The 17,298-nt window shown below is 46.1% G+C and overlaps 1 protein-coding gene across 1 annotated transcript in view; it reads right to left on the bottom strand.

Moving 5' to 3' along the window:
* SLC45A1 (solute carrier family 45 member 1) overlaps positions 1 to 17,038 on the bottom strand; it is a 30,543-nt gene extending 13,505 nt beyond the window's left edge. Inside the window, exons 1-4 of the mRNA XM_063145154.1 lie at positions 16,639 to 17,038; positions 12,242 to 12,334; positions 8,932 to 9,156; positions 4,787 to 5,529 (exon numbers count right to left, since the gene is read on the bottom strand). Of these exons, the coding sequence (XP_063001224.1) occupies positions 4,787 to 5,529; positions 8,932 to 9,156; positions 12,242 to 12,334; positions 16,639 to 17,038 (1,461 nt within the window). The remainder of the gene's footprint in view (positions 1 to 4,786; positions 5,530 to 8,931; positions 9,157 to 12,241; positions 12,335 to 16,638) is intronic.
* Between the last annotated feature and the right edge of the window lie 260 nt (positions 17,039 to 17,298).

Here is a 17,298-nt window from a genome sequence, read left to right as displayed (position 1 = left end):
TTTAACAGTCTATAAATAAATTTTAACTTGGTGTTTTAAATTTGTAATTTTGCATTGCTGCTGTTTTTAATCTGGTTGAGCTTTTATATTGTATTTTATACTATGGTTTTATACTGTTGTTTTATACTTTGAATGTTTTTAATTTTTGTGAACCACCCAGAGAGCTCCGGCTATTGGGCGGTATAGAAATGTAATAAATAAAATAATAACAGTCAGGAAGTTTTTCCTGATATCCAGCCAGAATCTGGCTTCCTGTAACTTGAGCCCGTTATTCCGTGTCCTGCACTCTGGGAGGATCGAGAAGAGATCCTGACCCACCTCTGTGTGACAACCTTTTAAGTCTTTGAAGAGTGCTATCATGTCTCCCCTCAATCTTCTCTTCTCCAGGCTAAACATGCCCAGTTCTTTCAGTCTCTCCTCGTAGGGCTTTGTTTCCAGGCCCCTGATCATCCTGGTTGCCCTCCTCTGAACACGCTCCAGCTTGTCGTCTGCGTCCTTCTTGAATTGTGGAGCCCAGAACTGGATGCAACACTCTAGATGAGGCCTAACCAGGGCCGAATAGAGAGGAACCAGTACCTCACGTGATTTGGAATAATAAAGCAATTATTATTTGCTTTTAAAAAAATCTATCCTGCCTTTTGATCTGGAAGGATATCTAATGCAGCTTAGATAAAATGATACACTCAAATAACATTGACTACTTTTATCTCCTCCAACACATGAAATAACTCACAGCTAACATATTATCCTTATTCTCTCTTCTTCTTTTCACATCTGATTTATGGGGATTTTCCCCACATAAAATACATTTGCAAGCCCAGCTATTGAAGCTTTGATTTTCAGTGCTATTGTCCCTTTCATTTTAAGCTTCCTCCTTGCAGCTTCTGCCTAAAATTACTGGTGAATTGGCTCTTCAATTACCTTGGTTTCCTCTCAAACATATAGATAATTTTCATTAGGGCTGTGCTCCGCTTCGCTTCGGATTGTAGAAGCGATAGTGGAGCGGCCTGATTCGCCTCCGCCAAAGGCGGAGACAGATCAGGTTGGGGGAGCTGCAGATCGAGGCGAAGTGGTTTGCCTTGATCCAGAGCTCCGGACACAGGTAAGTGGGGGGGGGAGACTCACCTGGTGCCACTGGCACCGCAGTCCATGTGGCGGTGGCACCAGTTAAGGGGGCAGGGGGGCTTACCTGTGTCTGTTGCGGGCTTCAATTGAGGCCCCGGCTTCAAGCTGGAAGAGGCCGCGGCCTCCTCTTTCGGCTTCAAGCTGAGGCCTCAACTGAAGCCCACGACGGACACAGGTAAGGGGGTGGGGGGAGTTTGGCTTACCTGGCTCCACCACCGCCACTGTCCATGCGGCAATGGTGGCGGAGCCAGGTAAGGGGGCAGGGGGGCTTACCTGCCTCCGTCACAGTCCGTCGCGGGCTTCAACTGAGGGCCAGGCCTCAAAGTGGAAGCAGGCTGTGTCCACCCAGACTGGAATGGATCTAGATAATCAGTATCCTCCAAGAGTGCCTGCAGTTGCTCTGCCACAACCCTCTCAAGGACAAGGAGGTGCAGGGAACGCTGATCAAATTTGCAGATGACACAAAATTGGGTGGGATAGCTAATACCCTGGAAGACAGAAACAAACTTCAAAGTGATCTTGATAGGCTGGAGTGCTGGGCTGAAAACAACAGAATGAAATTTAATAGGGATAAATGCCAAGTTCTACATTTAGGGAATAGAAACCAAATGCACAGTTACAAGATGGGGGACACTTGGCTCAGCAATACTACAAACGAGAAGGATCTTGGAATTGTTGTAGATCACAAGCTGAATATGAGCCCACAGTGCGATATGGCTGCAAGAAAGGCAAATGCTATTTTGGGCTGCATTAATAGAAGTATAGCTTCTAAATCACGTGAGGTAGTGGTTCCTCTCTATTCGGCCCTGGTTAGGCGTCATCTAAAGTATTGTGTCCAGTTCTGGGCTCCACAATTCAAGACGGATGCAGACAAGCTGGAGCGTGTTCAGAGGAGGGCAACCAGGATGATCAGGGGTCTAGAAACAAAGCCCTACGAAGAGAGACTGAAAGAACTAGGCATGTTTAGCCTGGAGAAGAGAAGATTGAGGGGAGACATGAGAGCAGTCTTCAAATACTTAAAAGGTTGTCACGCAGAGGAGGGCCAGGATCTCTTCTCGATCCTCCCAGAGTGCAGGACACGGAATAAGGGGCTCAAGTTAAAGGAAGCCAGATTCCAGCTGGACATCAGGAAAAACTTCCTGACTGTTAGAGCAGTGCGACGGTGGAATCAGTTACCTAGGGAGGTTGTGGGCTCTCCCATACTAGAGGCCTTCAAGAGGCAGCTGGACAACCCTCTGTCAGGGATGCTTTAGGGTGGATTCCTGCATTGAGCAGGGGGTTGGACTCGATGGCCTTGTAGGCCGCTTCCAACTCTGCTATTCTATGATTCTAAGTACCTTCCCTAAAAAAGGAGTGTTAGCAACTGGGCGGTAGTTGCCTAATACCATCGGGTCCAGGGTGGGCTTCTTCAGGAGTGGTCACACTACTGCCTCCTTAAGGACAGCAGGGACCACCCCTTCCTGGAGAGAAGCATTTATCACCCCTTGGACCCACCCTGTCAGACCCCCTCGGCTTGCTTTTATAAGCCAGGAGGGACAGGGATCGAGAGGGCAAGTGATCGGTCGCATTTCTGCAATCACCTTGTCCACATCATCAGGCCGCAATAACTGGAACTGATCCCACAAAATTGGGCAGATGGTGGCATCGGACACCTCAACTGGAGCTGCACTAAAAACAACGTCAAGCTCGCTGAGGAGAGAAGCGATCTTGTCCTCAAAGTGTGATGCAAAAAGGTCACAGCGGGTCCTCAACGGAGCCAGGGCCCCATTTGCTGGGGAAGATGTTAGCAGCCCCCGGACCACCTGGAAGAGCTCCGCTGGACGGCTACTCGAGGACGCAATGGAGGCAGCAAAATAAGCCTTCTTTGCTGCCCGCACTGCCACGCAATAGGCACGACTATGCGCTCTACAGCGTGCTCAGTCATCTTCGCTTCGAGTCTTGCGCCATTTGCGCTCCAGCCGACGTCCAGCCTGTTTCATTGACCGCAACTCCTTAGTATACCAAGGAGCAAAGCGGGCTCTACAGGACTGGAGAGGGCACTCAGGTGCGATCAAGTCGATGGCCCTCCGCATCTCACCATTCCACAGTGAGGCTAGGGCCTTGGCTGGATCACCAGCTCTCTCCACTGGAAAATCCCCAAGAGCATTCAGAAATCCATTGGATTCCATCAGTCTCCTGGGGCGGACCATCCGAATGGGTCCCTCACCCTTGCAGGAGGGTAGTAACGCCATGAGTTCAAATCTCACCAAGAAATGGTCTGACCATGACAATGGGGTTACTTGGACCCCCCCCCCCAATCTTCAGACTACCCATCTCACAGCTTGAAGCAAAAACCAAATCAAGGGTATGCCCTGCTTTATGTGTTGGGCCAATGACAAACTGAGACAGCCCAATGATTGTCATGGAGGCCATAAAGTCCCGAGCCGGAGCCCCAGAGACCGCCTCAGCATGAAAGTTGAAGTCGCCCAGAACGTCCTGGGTTCCTCCAACACCTCGAGACTGCCTCTGCCAGCTCAGTCAGGGAGGATGCCGGGCAGCAGGGTGGGCGGTATACCAGCAGCATCCCCAATCTGGCTTTATTTCCTGGAGTATGGACTGGTTTGATCTTCTTGCAGTCCAAGGCACTCTCAGAATTTTCCTCCAACACCACAGTTCAAAAGCATCTATCTTCCTTCGCTCAGCTTTCCTTATGGTCCAGCTCTCGCAGCCATAGGTTACTACGGGGAATACCATTGCTTTAACTACGCGGACCTTTGTTGTCAGTGTGGTGTCTCTGCTCTGAACTATTTTATCAAGATTTGTCATTGCTCTCCTCCCAAGAAGTAAACGTCTTCTGATTTCCTGGCTGCAGTCAGCGTCTGCAGTAATCTTTGCGCCCAGAAATACAAAGTCTGTCACTGCCTCCACGTTTTCTCCCTCTATTTGCCACTTACCAATCAAGCTGGTTGCCATAATCTTGGGTTTTTTGAGGTTTAACTGCAACCCAGCTTTTGCACTTTCTTCTTTCACCTTTGTCATAAGGCTCCTCAGCTCCTCCTCGCTTTCAGCCATCAAAGTGGTGTCTTTCAGTTTTTGTTATTATTTGCCTTTGTTACAGTTTTAACCCCCTTCTTAGAATTTCTATGCCTTTTCACCCTGTCCTTTATCCTACTCAGTTTTCCACATAGGTTTGATAGTTTGTTTATTTGGGAATTTAAGCTGGTTGTGCTGTTCACCAGTGCTATTAACAGGTTGTTACTCGCAGATAGGATAAATAATAATAAAAAATACATTGGAGGGTCTCAGCCATGTGGCCATTCACATATGGAACAGTATTTTAAATGCAGTGCTAAAGGGGAGTAATGCGGAAGCAGCCCTAGTCCAGCAGCTTGATTTCCAAAAGAAGCTAGTCCAATGCCCCCTGGGAAGTTCACAAGCAGGGCATGAAGTAGATGGCTTTCTCCTGTTGTCTTTCCCCAGTATCTGTTGCATCTAAATATATACTGTCTCTAAACACAGAGGATCCATGAACAGCCATCAACAAACTTCTCTGTGAATGTGTCCAAACCCTTCTAAGCTAGTGTCCCCAATTTGCTTTTGCATTAGTATCAGGCATTGGGTGGGTAAGACTGGAGAGCACTGTTTTTCGAGAGCCAACACCCACTCCGTCTGTTTTACTCACCTGTTGGCTGAAGGTCACATTCCTTCTCCGACTGCTTTCTGGAATGTTGCCTGTGATAATGTCTGGGATGGCCAAAGTCTGTGGCCTCTTCAAGATCCCTGATGATCGAGGTCTAATTGCATCCAGAGAACCTACCCTCAGGTCATCTCCATCTGGCCCGGGCATTCCTAAAGCATTCTCTCCTGCTTCCAAGCTAGCATCTTCATGGCAACAGAGCCTTTCTGGAGGTCTGGGGAAGCTGACACTTATAGCCTGCCTAGGCAAACTAGCTGGGATGGCCAAGTACCTGTCATGCCCCCCTGTGAAGCAATCTATGAGCACACTGTCAATATTTGACGTCCCAAATGATGAGGCAAACTCACTTAGCCCCGTCAAAGAATTGTCCCGGCTGATGAAGCTGCCGTACTTGGGTGTGAGCGGGCTAAGGGGGGAAATGGGGCTGGTGAAACTTGTATATAATCGGACTGGGTTTTGCATTGTGAGGTTTTCATTTGCACAGTCCTCAAAGAGAAGGGGTGGTGAGGGAGGGAGTGGTATGCTAGGACTCTTCATCACTTTTTTCCTCTTGCTGCAAGATGGCAAGGACCGTTCCGGAATACTGACCAAAGTCAAGACTGTTGCTATCGTCAAAGTTATTGAGGTAAAAATGTAGATGACACGAAGCTGTCCCCCCACTGCTCTTCCAAAGCTAGTCCTGTCCCAGTGAATTCCTCCAACAACGTAGCCAAATCCACCTCCGAGACCTGAAAAACAATATTGAATAAGAACAGCATTCAAGTTCCATTAGAACCTTGTTGTTGTTATTATACCATCACTGTGCATGGTGCGTTACAAAGGATAAGAGGACAGGTTTTCAGGGGTTTTTAGCCCATGGCTCAACGTGGGTGGGGGATGGAACTGGGATAAACTGGGGAAAATATGTAGGGTGACCAACTGTCAGGATTTCCCCGGATTTGTCCTGGTTTTTGTTCTTTCCATGGTGTCAGGGGGGATTTTCTATCATTTTCAATAATGTCCTGGAATGACACACCTTCCTCTTTAAGACTGCCATTAGCATGGCAGGAGGGAATGACATGCTTTCTTGAGGCACATCATTCCCCCACCCCGAGCTCCAATTGAGGTCTTAAAGGGGAAAGTGGGTCATTCGTGGACATTATAGAAAAGGCCCCAATTGGAGTGGATGGTGGTGGTGCAGAATGAAATCCTTTCCCCTCCTCCACTCCAATCGGGTTCTTTAAGGTGGCGGGGGAATAACGTACTTTCTGCAGGACTCAGAAAGCTGCTTCCCCCCACACACACTAGGTGTCCTCTTTTTTGGTTTCCCAAATATGGTCACCCTAATTTATTTCAGTTTCACATGTTTTGACATAGTTGCAGTAGGTTAGGTGAGCAGATTTCAGACTTGCAAAATTTACTCCCCCCTCCCTTTCTCTTTTAACTACAACCCCTGAGATCACCAGCCACAACCATATGGAAACAAATGTCTTGGAAGGATGCGGGGACACTACAAATGCTGGCTCCGGGGGTGGAAAGTAGAACTCTGCATCCACATTGTTATAGATCTGGGATGCTAACACACAACTCTGAACTGGGCAGCAGAGCTGCACAGACCTAGTCAAAAAAGAAGAAACGTATCCACAAAAAAGAGGACAAAAGTTGACACATATTTGCAGAAATTCTGCATATTCTAACTGATACACAGATATGCAAATTTAGAAATAATGACTATAATTTAAATATAAGTACAATACATCTCACCCTAGTGGGAAAGACTATGACCAGGTGACTTTGTGTGCCTGTTCATTCTGCTGTCCAGGTGGATGGGCAGCTTCAAGGCCCCTCCTATTCTCCCTAAAGAACCCAGTTCTTTATTTTTAAACCAAACTGGATCATCTTTCAAATAGAGGACAGCCCTCTGTAAAGTAGGATCCATGGCTACCCTACTATGGGGATTAGTAGGTTGTGCCAAAATCTTTGCCCGAAAGGTGGGTTTTGGAGGAGGAATTTATAGATGGTTTTTTGTAAGGCCTGGCTTATAGAATCAACAGAATTAAGTAGTAAAAGTCTGCCGGGAAGAGGTTGCATGTTTGAATCCCCCTCTCTACATACACACGCAGAAAAGGGCATGTCAGAGAGGCTAAACTTTTCTGCCTGCTAATTTTCTATGCGCAGGAAGATCTATATATAATCTACCCTGTTTCCCCGAAAATAAGACAGTGTCTTATATTAATTTTTGCTCCCAAAGATGCGCTAGGTCTTATTTTCAGGGGATGTCTTATTTTTCCATGAAGAAGAATACCTTATATTACAGCGAGGGGCAAAACTGGAAGTAGGTCTTATTTTCGGGGAGATGCCTTATATTACAGCGAGGGGCAAAACTGGAAGTAGGTCTTATTTTCGGGGGGATGCCTTATATTACAGCGAGGGGCAAAACTGGAAGAAGGTCTTATTTTCGGGGGGATGCCTTATATTACAGCGAGGGGCAAAACTGGAAGAAGGTCTTATTTTCGGGGGGATGCCTTATATTACAGCGAGGGGCAAAACTGGAAGAAGGTCTTATTTTCGGGGGGATGCCTTATATTACAGCGAGGGGCAAAACTGGAAGAAGGTCTTATTTTCGGGGGATGCCTTATATTACAGCGAGGGGCAAAACTGGAAGTAGGTCTTATTTTCGGGTGGATGCCTTATATTGCAGCGAGGGGCAAAACTGGAAGTAGGTCTTATTTTCGGGGGGATGCCTTATATTACAGCGAGGGGCAAAACTGGAAGAAGGTCTTATTTTCAGGGGGATGCCTTATATTACAGCGAGGGGCAAAACTGGAAGTAGGTCTTATTTTCGGGGGATGCCTTATATTACAGCGAGGGGCAAAACTGGAAGAAGGTCTTATTTTCGGGGGGATGCCTTATATTACAGCGAGGGGCAAAACTGGAAGTAGGTCTTATTTTCGGGGGGATGCCTTATATTACAGCGAGGGGCAAAACTGGAAGTAGGTCTTATTTTCGGGGGATGTCTTACTTTCGGGGAAACAGGGTATATCTGTCTATGGATTAGATAGGTACATACACACGCACACATCAGCATCAAATGAGAAACAGCAGCAGCCAGCAGTTTAAGACTGAGCTATGGTGCATCAGAAAATTGCTAACTCAAATCTCACCTCTGTCATGAACTGGCCTAAATGGCTTTAGGCACACAGCCTCTGTCTCTCCCAGCCTCGGTTGTCTATCTGCAACATGGTGGCAATAACACTGGCCCACCTTACAATGCTGTTATAATTGGAATTATTATTCCATTAATTGATTTCTTTGATTTATTTATATGCCACCAAGGAGCTTGAGGCAGTGCATATAGTCCCTACCCACTCCCATCTTACCTGCATTTTTAACATCACAAAACCCCTGTGAGGTAAGTTAAGACAGAGATAACAGCTGGCTCTAAAGGTATTCCAGTGAATCTCATGGCTTAAGTAAGGATTTGAACCCAACTCTCCCTGGTTTTGATTTTATGGGGAGAGAAGGGATGTGAAGTTATGCAAACACTCTAAACGGGGCGGGGGCAGCTTCGGAAGGTCTGGAGGCCAGAACCCGCACCACCAAAATCACCACCACCATCGAATTGCATTCAGTGCATAACAGCAAACCTGGAAGTCCGACAGGAGCATGAATTTGCATTAAAACAAGGGAGCTGCATGAAGCCTTGTTGTAATACAATTATCCACTTCTGCTATAAAATGATGATATAAATATTTATTTTTATTTATTACATTTATATCCCGCCTTTTTTCCTCCAAGGAACCCAAGGTGGCATACATAATCCTCCTCCTCCCCTCCATGTTATCCTCACAACAACAACCCTGTGAGGTAGGTTGCGCTGAGTGTGTGTGACAGGCCCAAAGTCACCCAGTGGGTTTCCATGGCGGAAAGGGGACTAGAACCCAGCTCCCCCGGCTCCCAGTCCAACACCTTAGCCACTGCACCACACTGGCTTAACAAATGCTTTGCTTGTCCCTGATCGACAGCTGGTTGGCTGCTGTGTGAACAGACTGCTGGACTAGATGGACCCTCGGTCTGATCCAGCATCAGGGCACTTCTGATGTTCTTAAAGGTTCAATGTTGTTGTTGCTATTGTTATGCAAAAGACTCGCCTGCAAGCAGAGCATGTATATTGAGTCCCCGGTCCTGATCCGATGGGCTACATACATCCATCATGTAGGCATGACTGGGATTGTCTGCAGAATCGGCACAGAAGTCCATAAGGATGACTCCGCAGATGGTGAGCAGGATCCCCCACTTGTGGTTGTTCACAGTGTCAGTCAAGGCGACGCCGATATCCCTGCCATTCAACATCAACAGCAGCCCGGCCAGCGCCCCTGAGGACGAGGAATCCAAGCCAAAGGGTCAGGTAGAAAATGTTCACACTGGAACTTCCTTTGTTTCTTGTTTACAAGCTATGATTGGTTGTTGAGTACAGCATGTTAATGCATGATTACCTCGTGCACAGGAGATGTTTGTTAGTGTGTGTTCAGCATGAATATACCATATAAGGGTTAAGGAAATACGTGATCATAGCATAGTGCCTTCAATACTGTATTGTATTCTGTGGCTCTTGCGTCAGCACATTCCAAGGCATGGTAAGCCAGTGCCAAGATGTTCCTTAGCAAGGCCTTATCTTATTATTGTTGTCCTTGTGTTCCAGCACATCTCAGCATGGTATTCCAATACTGAATGTGTGCCAGAGAGGGACAACAATAACTCCTACAAATTACATCCAGAAATACTATTGCTACTGTTGGGTCACCAATTTGGATGGCTTTAAAAAAGGGGTTAGACAAATTAATGGCTATCAATGGCTACTAGTCTTGATGGCTACATGTTATTTCCAGTATCAGAGGCAGTATGCCTATGTACACCAGTTGCTGGGGAACATGGGTGGAAGGCTGCTGTTGCACTCATGGTCCTATTGTGGGCTTCTCATTGAGTCATCTAGCTGGCCACTGTGTGAACAGAACGCTGGACTCTCCTCTCTCATCTCACACTATTGCCCCGCTCGTGCTCTTCGCTCCTCTGATGCCATTTTTCTCGCCTGCCCAAGGGCCTCTACTTCCCTTGCTTGGCTCCGTCCATTTTCTTCTGCTGCCCCTTACGCCTGGAACGCTCTTCCAGAACATTTGAGACCTACAAGTTCAATCGCAGCTTTTAAAGCTCAACTAAAAACTTTTCTTTTTCCTAAAGCTTTTAAAACTTGATGTTGCGCAGACTTTATACTGTTAGTTTTACCCTACCCTGTGCCTGCTTACCCTACCCTGTGCCTGTTTGCGTTCTCTTCCCCTCCTTATTGTTTTACTATGATTTTATTAGATTGTAAGCCTATGCGGCAGAGTCTTGCTATTTACTGTTTTACTCTGTACAGCACCATGTACATTGATGGTGCTATATAAATAAATAAATAATAATAATAATAATGGACTAGATGGACCCCTGGGATCCAACATGGCTCTTCTTATGTTTACACAACCATTCCTTTATGGACTGAAATCATCATACACCGGCTGGCTTAATTTGTGTGTGTATGTTTTTTAAAAGGTTATATTTATGATGTACTGGCCTTGTGAGTAATTACCCAATCTCCACAGTAGAGTTTGCAACACTTTTTAAATACTCCTGAGAACATTGTGGATTCCCACACCCCAGCCCACCTCCAAGCAAATGAGAATGATCCAAAACCCCAATGTCTTGGAGTAGTCCACACCAGCGAGGCAAGGCCTGCCAATGAAAGCAGGGTCAATCAACTACTGTGAGGCTGAGGTATGAGGATGAGGAATAGATGGCAGGCATGAATCGGTGTCCAAAATGGAGAGGCAGGACTAAGTCAGCCCTAGTGTAGAGGGGCAGCAACATTTGCCCTCCATTTCAGGGAGCAAAATGTCTTGGGCTGGCACTGTCCAGCATCAAGTCCAGGACCAAATATACCTTAGTTATGGCCCAATTGTTGTGGGCTGCTTTTGTGATGATCATTCTAGGCAGTGAGTGGGGGAGGGGGGTGAGATTTTTTTTGTATTTGTGCATGAACACTTTCATATTGTATTGTTTTTAGATTATGTTATGATATTGAGTTTTATTTGTATTATTCTGATTATAGTTTATTTCCCCCAATTATATTAATCATTTTCTTTTGTATTATGTCTGTAGGTCGCTTTGAGAAGATACACATATTTTTAAATTGTTGTTGTAATTATAATTGTTATTGTTATTGTTATTATTATAGTTATTTACTTTTCTATACCACCCCATAGCCAAAGCTCTCTGGACGGTTTACAAAAGATTAAAACATTTAAAATGATATACAAAATTTAAAGCCATAAAAACATAAAAATAGACAGTATACGCCAAGACAACATACATCTAAAAACAACTTTGAGCGATCAGTCAAACCTAAAAAACAGATCCAGAGTCAATTAAAACTCTTCACATGTTGCTAAATGCCTGGGAAAAGAGAAAAGTCTTGACCTGGCGCCAAAAAGATAGCAATGTAGGCAACCTGTCTTCATTGGAGAGATAATTCCATAATAATTTTCAAATAATAATAATAATAGGAAGAAGAGGAACATTTTTGCAACCATGAGGGTTGGGTTCAGACAACTCCCCTCTTACTGGCGGTAAGAGCTTTAAGCTACAATGTCCTGGTATTCTTTATATTTTGACTCTGCTTGTTCCGCCTTTAGCTCTACCCCCTTTGCCTTCAGCCCCACCTGTGGCGTTACCCCACAATTGATTATCTTGCATATGTCTAGATTAGTATGTCTGGTAAGTATGGAATGTTAGAACTGAGTGGGTGTGGTTTATGATGCCATAGGTGGGAGGAGGAAAGGAGTATATAAGGAGAGTGTGGGGAGTTTGTGAGGTGAGTGAGTTTGGAGTTTGAGGAGTGCGTGTGAGGAGAGTTGTTTAGTTGTAGAGTAAGAAGAGTTTAGATTCTAGGGACTTAGGATTGATGCGAAGAGAGTGAGGTGGCTGGTATGTGGAGAGTTTAGATCAGCCAGGATTGAAAGTATTATATTTTGATTTAAAGCTTTTAAACAACAATAAACTTATTTTTATTTTGTTAGCTACCAAATGCCAGCTTGGCATTATTTACCTAACTTGCAGTCATTAAACACACACACCAGAGTATTCCCACAGTATATTTAGAGCAGATCCTGAATTAAACCCGTTTCCCCAAATGTCCAAAAACGGGCAGCCATAAACTGTTCAGTAGCCAAAGAATAGTAAAGGGTAATTTGTATATAGGCAGGTTATAGAATGAATGAATGAATGAATGAATGGAGGCCCTTGGATTTGCCCACCATAATTGTCCAGTAGCAACTGATCTGGGGAAAGGCCCAGTTTGTGCTGTGCCTGCAACAGCCCTGCAAACCTGGGACTGTGCTGGGAGAGTAAAGGTTAAAAGCAAATTACCAATTGACAGCACCAAGATGAAGGGCCTCCTCCTGCCGAAAGGTGAGGTGCACCTGTCGCTCCAGGCCCCCAGCAAGGGCTGCAACAGGAAACCTGAAAGGGAAGAAACAATGGAATCAATGGCATCATTGGTCACCGTCTTGCTGAGGAGAGTTCAGAATAAGATGGGCACGGTGGAGCAAGTCACTTAGGCCTTCTCCTCGCAAGAGCCAGTCCGAAACCTTCAACCCACCTTTTCAACAGATCTTATGGTGGTTTGGAATGAATTGAAAATGTCTCTGGAGATTGTGTGGGCGGGCAAAGTTTGTTAAAAGGTTCAGGAGGCGGTAAGTTATCAAAGTTTAGAAGGGGAGGTGGAACAGGAGTGCATTGTGTCCCTTCTTCCCCCCACCTCCCCATGTTTTGTCATTTTTGGAAAAGTCTCACTGTCACTCATAGTGAAGGAGAGGCTCTGTGCAGCCTCCTGGTCCAAATGCCAATTGAAAAAAGTCACAGGATGGGATGCTCATAGGAACATAGCACTATACCAGGATGGATTCTTTGTCCATCTAACCCAGAATTGCCTACTCTGGTTCATAGAATCATAGAATAGCAGAGTTGGAAGGGGCCTACAAGGCCATCGAGTCCAACCCCCTGCTCAATGCAGGAATCCACCCTAAAGCATCCCTGACAGATGGTTGTCCAGCTGCCTCTTGAAGGCCTCTAGTGTGGGAGAGCCCACAACCTCCCTAGGTAACTGATTCCACCGTCGCACTGCTCTAACAGTCAGGAAGTTTTTCCTGATGTCCAGCTGGAATCTGGCTTCCTTTAACTTGAGCCCGTTATTCCGTGTCCTGCACTCTGGGAGGATCGAGAAGAGATCCTGGCCCTCCTCTGTGTGACAACCTTTTAAGTATTTGAAGAGTGCTCTCATGTCTCCCCTCAACCTTCTCTTCTCCAGGCTAAACATGCCCAGTTCTTTCAGTCTCTCTTCATAGGGCTTTGTTTCTAGACCTCTGATCATCCTGGTTGCCCTCTTCTGAACACGCTCCAGCTTGTCTGCATCCTTCTTGAATTGTGGAGCCCAGAACTGGACACAATACTCTAGATGAGGCCTAACCTCATCTGGTTGGTCATGCATCTCCAGCAGAGGGTTTTTCTCATTCCCTACCTGATCCCTTCAACTGGAGGTGCCACTGGTTCAACCTGGGACGAAGCCCTTCCTCCTCTCACCACAGTCCTGATGAAAAGTGCTCCCCTGTAGCTGCTAGTAGGCCTGTGAACATCTCCTGTTGCCCAGAAGTGCTTCCCCCACTCCCACATGACTCATAACAGCTTTCAGAGCTGGGGGTGGATTTCATCAGGACTGCCTAGGGAAATGAAGGCCTGGGATTTTTTCCACATCTTCACATCTCTAGGACTGCCATCCAGGAGCAAATTGTCAACACCTTCTCCACTGAGGCAAATTGTCCTCAGGTATAGGCAACAAAAAAGTCAGCCCAGCCTTCCCCATCTGGTGCCCTCCAAATGTCTTGGACAGCAATTCCCATCAATCCCAGCCAGCATGGAAATGATGGGAAAGGCTGAGTCAGTATTACATCAATTTTTTTCAAACTGCATTGACATCAATGCCAACATGCAGAACTGTAAAGTGTATGCTTCTTGCGGGCAGGGAGCTGTCCTTTCGTAGCTCAATAAAGTGCCACACACAGTGATGGTGCTATATAAATTAATTATCATCTTCACCATAATCAAAAGTAGGGCTGTGATTCGCTTCTCTTCGGTTCGAAGAAGCAATAGCGAAGCGGGGAGCTTTGCCTCCGTTATAGGTGGAGGACAAGCGAGTCAGGGGGCTAGCGAAGCATAGCGAAGAAAAGCAGCCACAAGCAAATTGATCCTCTTTTCACGAAGCGCTCTGCCCGCCATTTTGGATATTTTTCCCCATAGGATTGCATTGCCGAAAAAATTAGCATATAACTTTTTTGGTTTGAAACACACATCCCTGAAACTTGCTGTGCTTAGAGAGTGGTGGTTGGGGGTCATTTTGTGGAGATGTTCAGACTTTTTCGTCATGCAGTTTGCTTGCTATTAATTTGTTTAGAATGGCTTAAAGTGGGAGGGGGTAAGTTTTTTTTTTAAGCGATGAAAGGCAGATTCAACTCCCAAACTTGATCACCTGATGAAGCATCCTCCAATCCCAATGTTGGAGGGAGGGAATAAGCAAAATGGGATACTTAGTAACTTGGGATACTGGGTAACTTTTCTTTCTTTGTCTGAATGGACTTTTTCCAGTGTTTTTGAAGCAGTAGCCTCACCAAACGCACAAACACAGCCTTAAATCATATACTAAGTAAATAAATAACAGATAGGAAACACAGCACTGCTACCCACCCTAACCTTGGTGAACAACTGAATAGATGTGGTGCAAGGGGATGATGTCCATAGGGCATGTGGACGTGCCCAGTGCACACTCCTGCCCTTGGAGGGTCATCAGAACCCTCTAAAGGTTAGCCAGTGAAGCTAATATGCCTCTCATGAGTTGAAGTGTGTGGTAGCTTCTGAAAGACTGGTACCTAGACAGGACCAGACAAATTGGCACAGTTCCCCCTCCCCCTGGGCATGTCCACTTTCCTCTTACTGGTAAAAGACAGACAAGACAAAGCTTTACTCTTATCCTCCTAGCCCCTATTAGTTATGGGATGCAAAAGGCATCTCTCTGTGCTGTTCCCGCCTCACAGGGCTGGTTTGCATTACTGGCTTTGATGGCCTGGAAAGTGGAAACAATCCTTGGCTCACTTACTTGTGCCCCTAGAAATGTGTGCTGCATGCCCGCCTTCCCGCCTCCACCTGGGTGGTGTCATTGTGGGGTATTGGGATCTGCTGCCTCGGACTTATTCCCCATAGATCTATGGCACAGTGTGTGTGCGTGTGTGTGTAGCACCTCTCTGCCCTCCTGGTGCTTAGGAGATGTAGATGGGCTGTGTGGATCAACCCCACAAGCCGCTTGCATGCTTGCTCCCAGTGCTTCAGGCCAGGGCATAGCCACCACCTGCTGCTGCCTCTCCCCTTCTGTGCCCGCCTCACAGGGACGGTTTGTGTGTGTTTTGCTTTGACTCAGGGCATTAGTCCTTCCTGCACTCACCCTGTTTAGACTTCTTGAAGTTCCAAGTAAATTTTTGAAGTTTGGAAGAAGATTCATAAGGTTTATCTTTAAATAATCCCCAATTCATGGCATGTTGGGATTTCCTTTGAAATGCCCATGAATAAAGAAAGTCTATTTAGCTGTCTGCAGCTTTAAAAATCCCTGAAATATTTGGATTTCTGAAAATGGGGTGGGGGATTTTCAAAAATTCCCCAAAAATCAGTGGAGGCTCGGATTGACTTCCAACTGGGCATAGAGGTGAATACATGGATAAGCTCTCATGGTGCCAATTTTGAGTTTCTAACGTGAAAACTGACGGAGTTCTAGAAAGGGGTGTGAATGGGTGTTAGAGGGTGATGCTTAAAAGGAAAAAAAATCACCAAAAATCAGGGCATGCTCGAATTTGCTTGAAACTTGCCATGAATGTGGATCTAGATGGTATATGTGAAGGTGCCCACTTCTAAGTTTGTATCTGTACAGATGTCGGAATAAATCTCATTTCTGAAAATGGGGTGGGGGATTTTAAAAAATTCCCCCAAAATCAGTGGAGGCTCGGATTAACTTCCAACTGGGCGTGAAGGTGGATACATGGATAAGCTCTCATGGTGCCCATTTTGAGGTTTCTAACATTAACAGAAAAAAAGTTATAGGTGTTTGGATTTCAATGCAAGTCTATTGGGGGGGGGGAAATGGAGCTCCGATTTGGATCCGGAGCTCCGCAGTGAAGCAAAGTGGACCACTGGCGGATCAGCGCAGAGCAGAGCGGACCCAATCCAAATGTTGCAGATTGGGATCCGAAGCGGATCGGGGGGGTCCATGCACAACCCTAATCAAAAGTACTTCTTCACACATGGCACAGTTTAAATTATGGAAGCCACTACTACAAGATGTAGCGATGGCCACCAGATTAGAAAAAATCATTGAGGATTTATATAGCTATCAATGGCTATGAATCATGATAATTATGTAGTGAGTCCAGCATGCCTCAGAATTACCAGCTGCTGGGGGGAAACAGCAGGAGGGGGCTATTACCCTCACGTCCTCTTTGTGGGCTTTCCAGGAGGCATCTGGCTGGCCACTGGAAAACAGGGTACTGGGATAGATGGGCCTTTTATATGATCCAGATGGACCCAGGGGGATGCCATGACTTACTTGCCATCTACAAGGCCCTCTCTGACTCTATGATCCTACTTAATTCCCATCAGTTTGCAGAGGACTTGAGCACAACTCACTTTCTCATGACCGGGGCCATGATGTTCTACATCACACCACTCACCCAATATTGGGCTGATGAACCAGACCATTCCATATAGCTGATCTGGCAAGCCCATCTGAAGCAATGCAGGCGTCACATAGGCAGTCTCCATGGCGTAGCTGAACTCGATTCCAAACAGAATGCAGCCATTGAACAACAGTTCCAACAAGGACCTCTGTGGGTGGATTTCGCCAAAGTGGATCCGATCGATGGGGCACGGAGTGTTTGGAGGAGGAGGGGGGGATGGGCGGATGTGTTTCCTCCTCTTTGGGTGCCTTTTAAAGTTGTTGGCACGATGGCTGATGTGGCGAGTGATGGATCCAGCATACCCTGTCACTTGTGACCTCCACAGTTCCTGAGAAGATAGAGTGGGGAAGAGCGTGTCACCGGAAGGGCTGGCTGTGGTGGTGGGAGAGATCATTGCAGATTTGCCTGGAAGGAAAAGGAAGGTCTTATGATTTATTGATTTATACAGCATTTATAGGCTGCTTATCACAAAAGGGTCATAGGGCGGTGTACAGCATAGAACAAATGAAACGTTACATAACAATAACAATACAAATAACATGAAATAGTTCTCCTCTGCTTCTGAGAGCTTAAAAGTGCAGCAAGCTGAGGTGGCAGAGAGAGGGCTGTACCACCTTCAGGGTGCAGAGATCATAGAATCATAGAATAGCAGAG

The sequence above is a fragment of the Elgaria multicarinata genome, chromosome 20 (genome assembly GCF_023053635.1).
Source record: "Elgaria multicarinata webbii isolate HBS135686 ecotype San Diego chromosome 20, rElgMul1.1.pri, whole genome shotgun sequence".
NCBI classification, from domain to species: domain Eukaryota; kingdom Metazoa; phylum Chordata; class Lepidosauria; order Squamata; family Anguidae; genus Elgaria; species Elgaria multicarinata.
The sequence above is the reverse complement of the archived record's forward strand: the minus strand, read 5'-3'. Positions and strand labels throughout refer to the sequence as shown.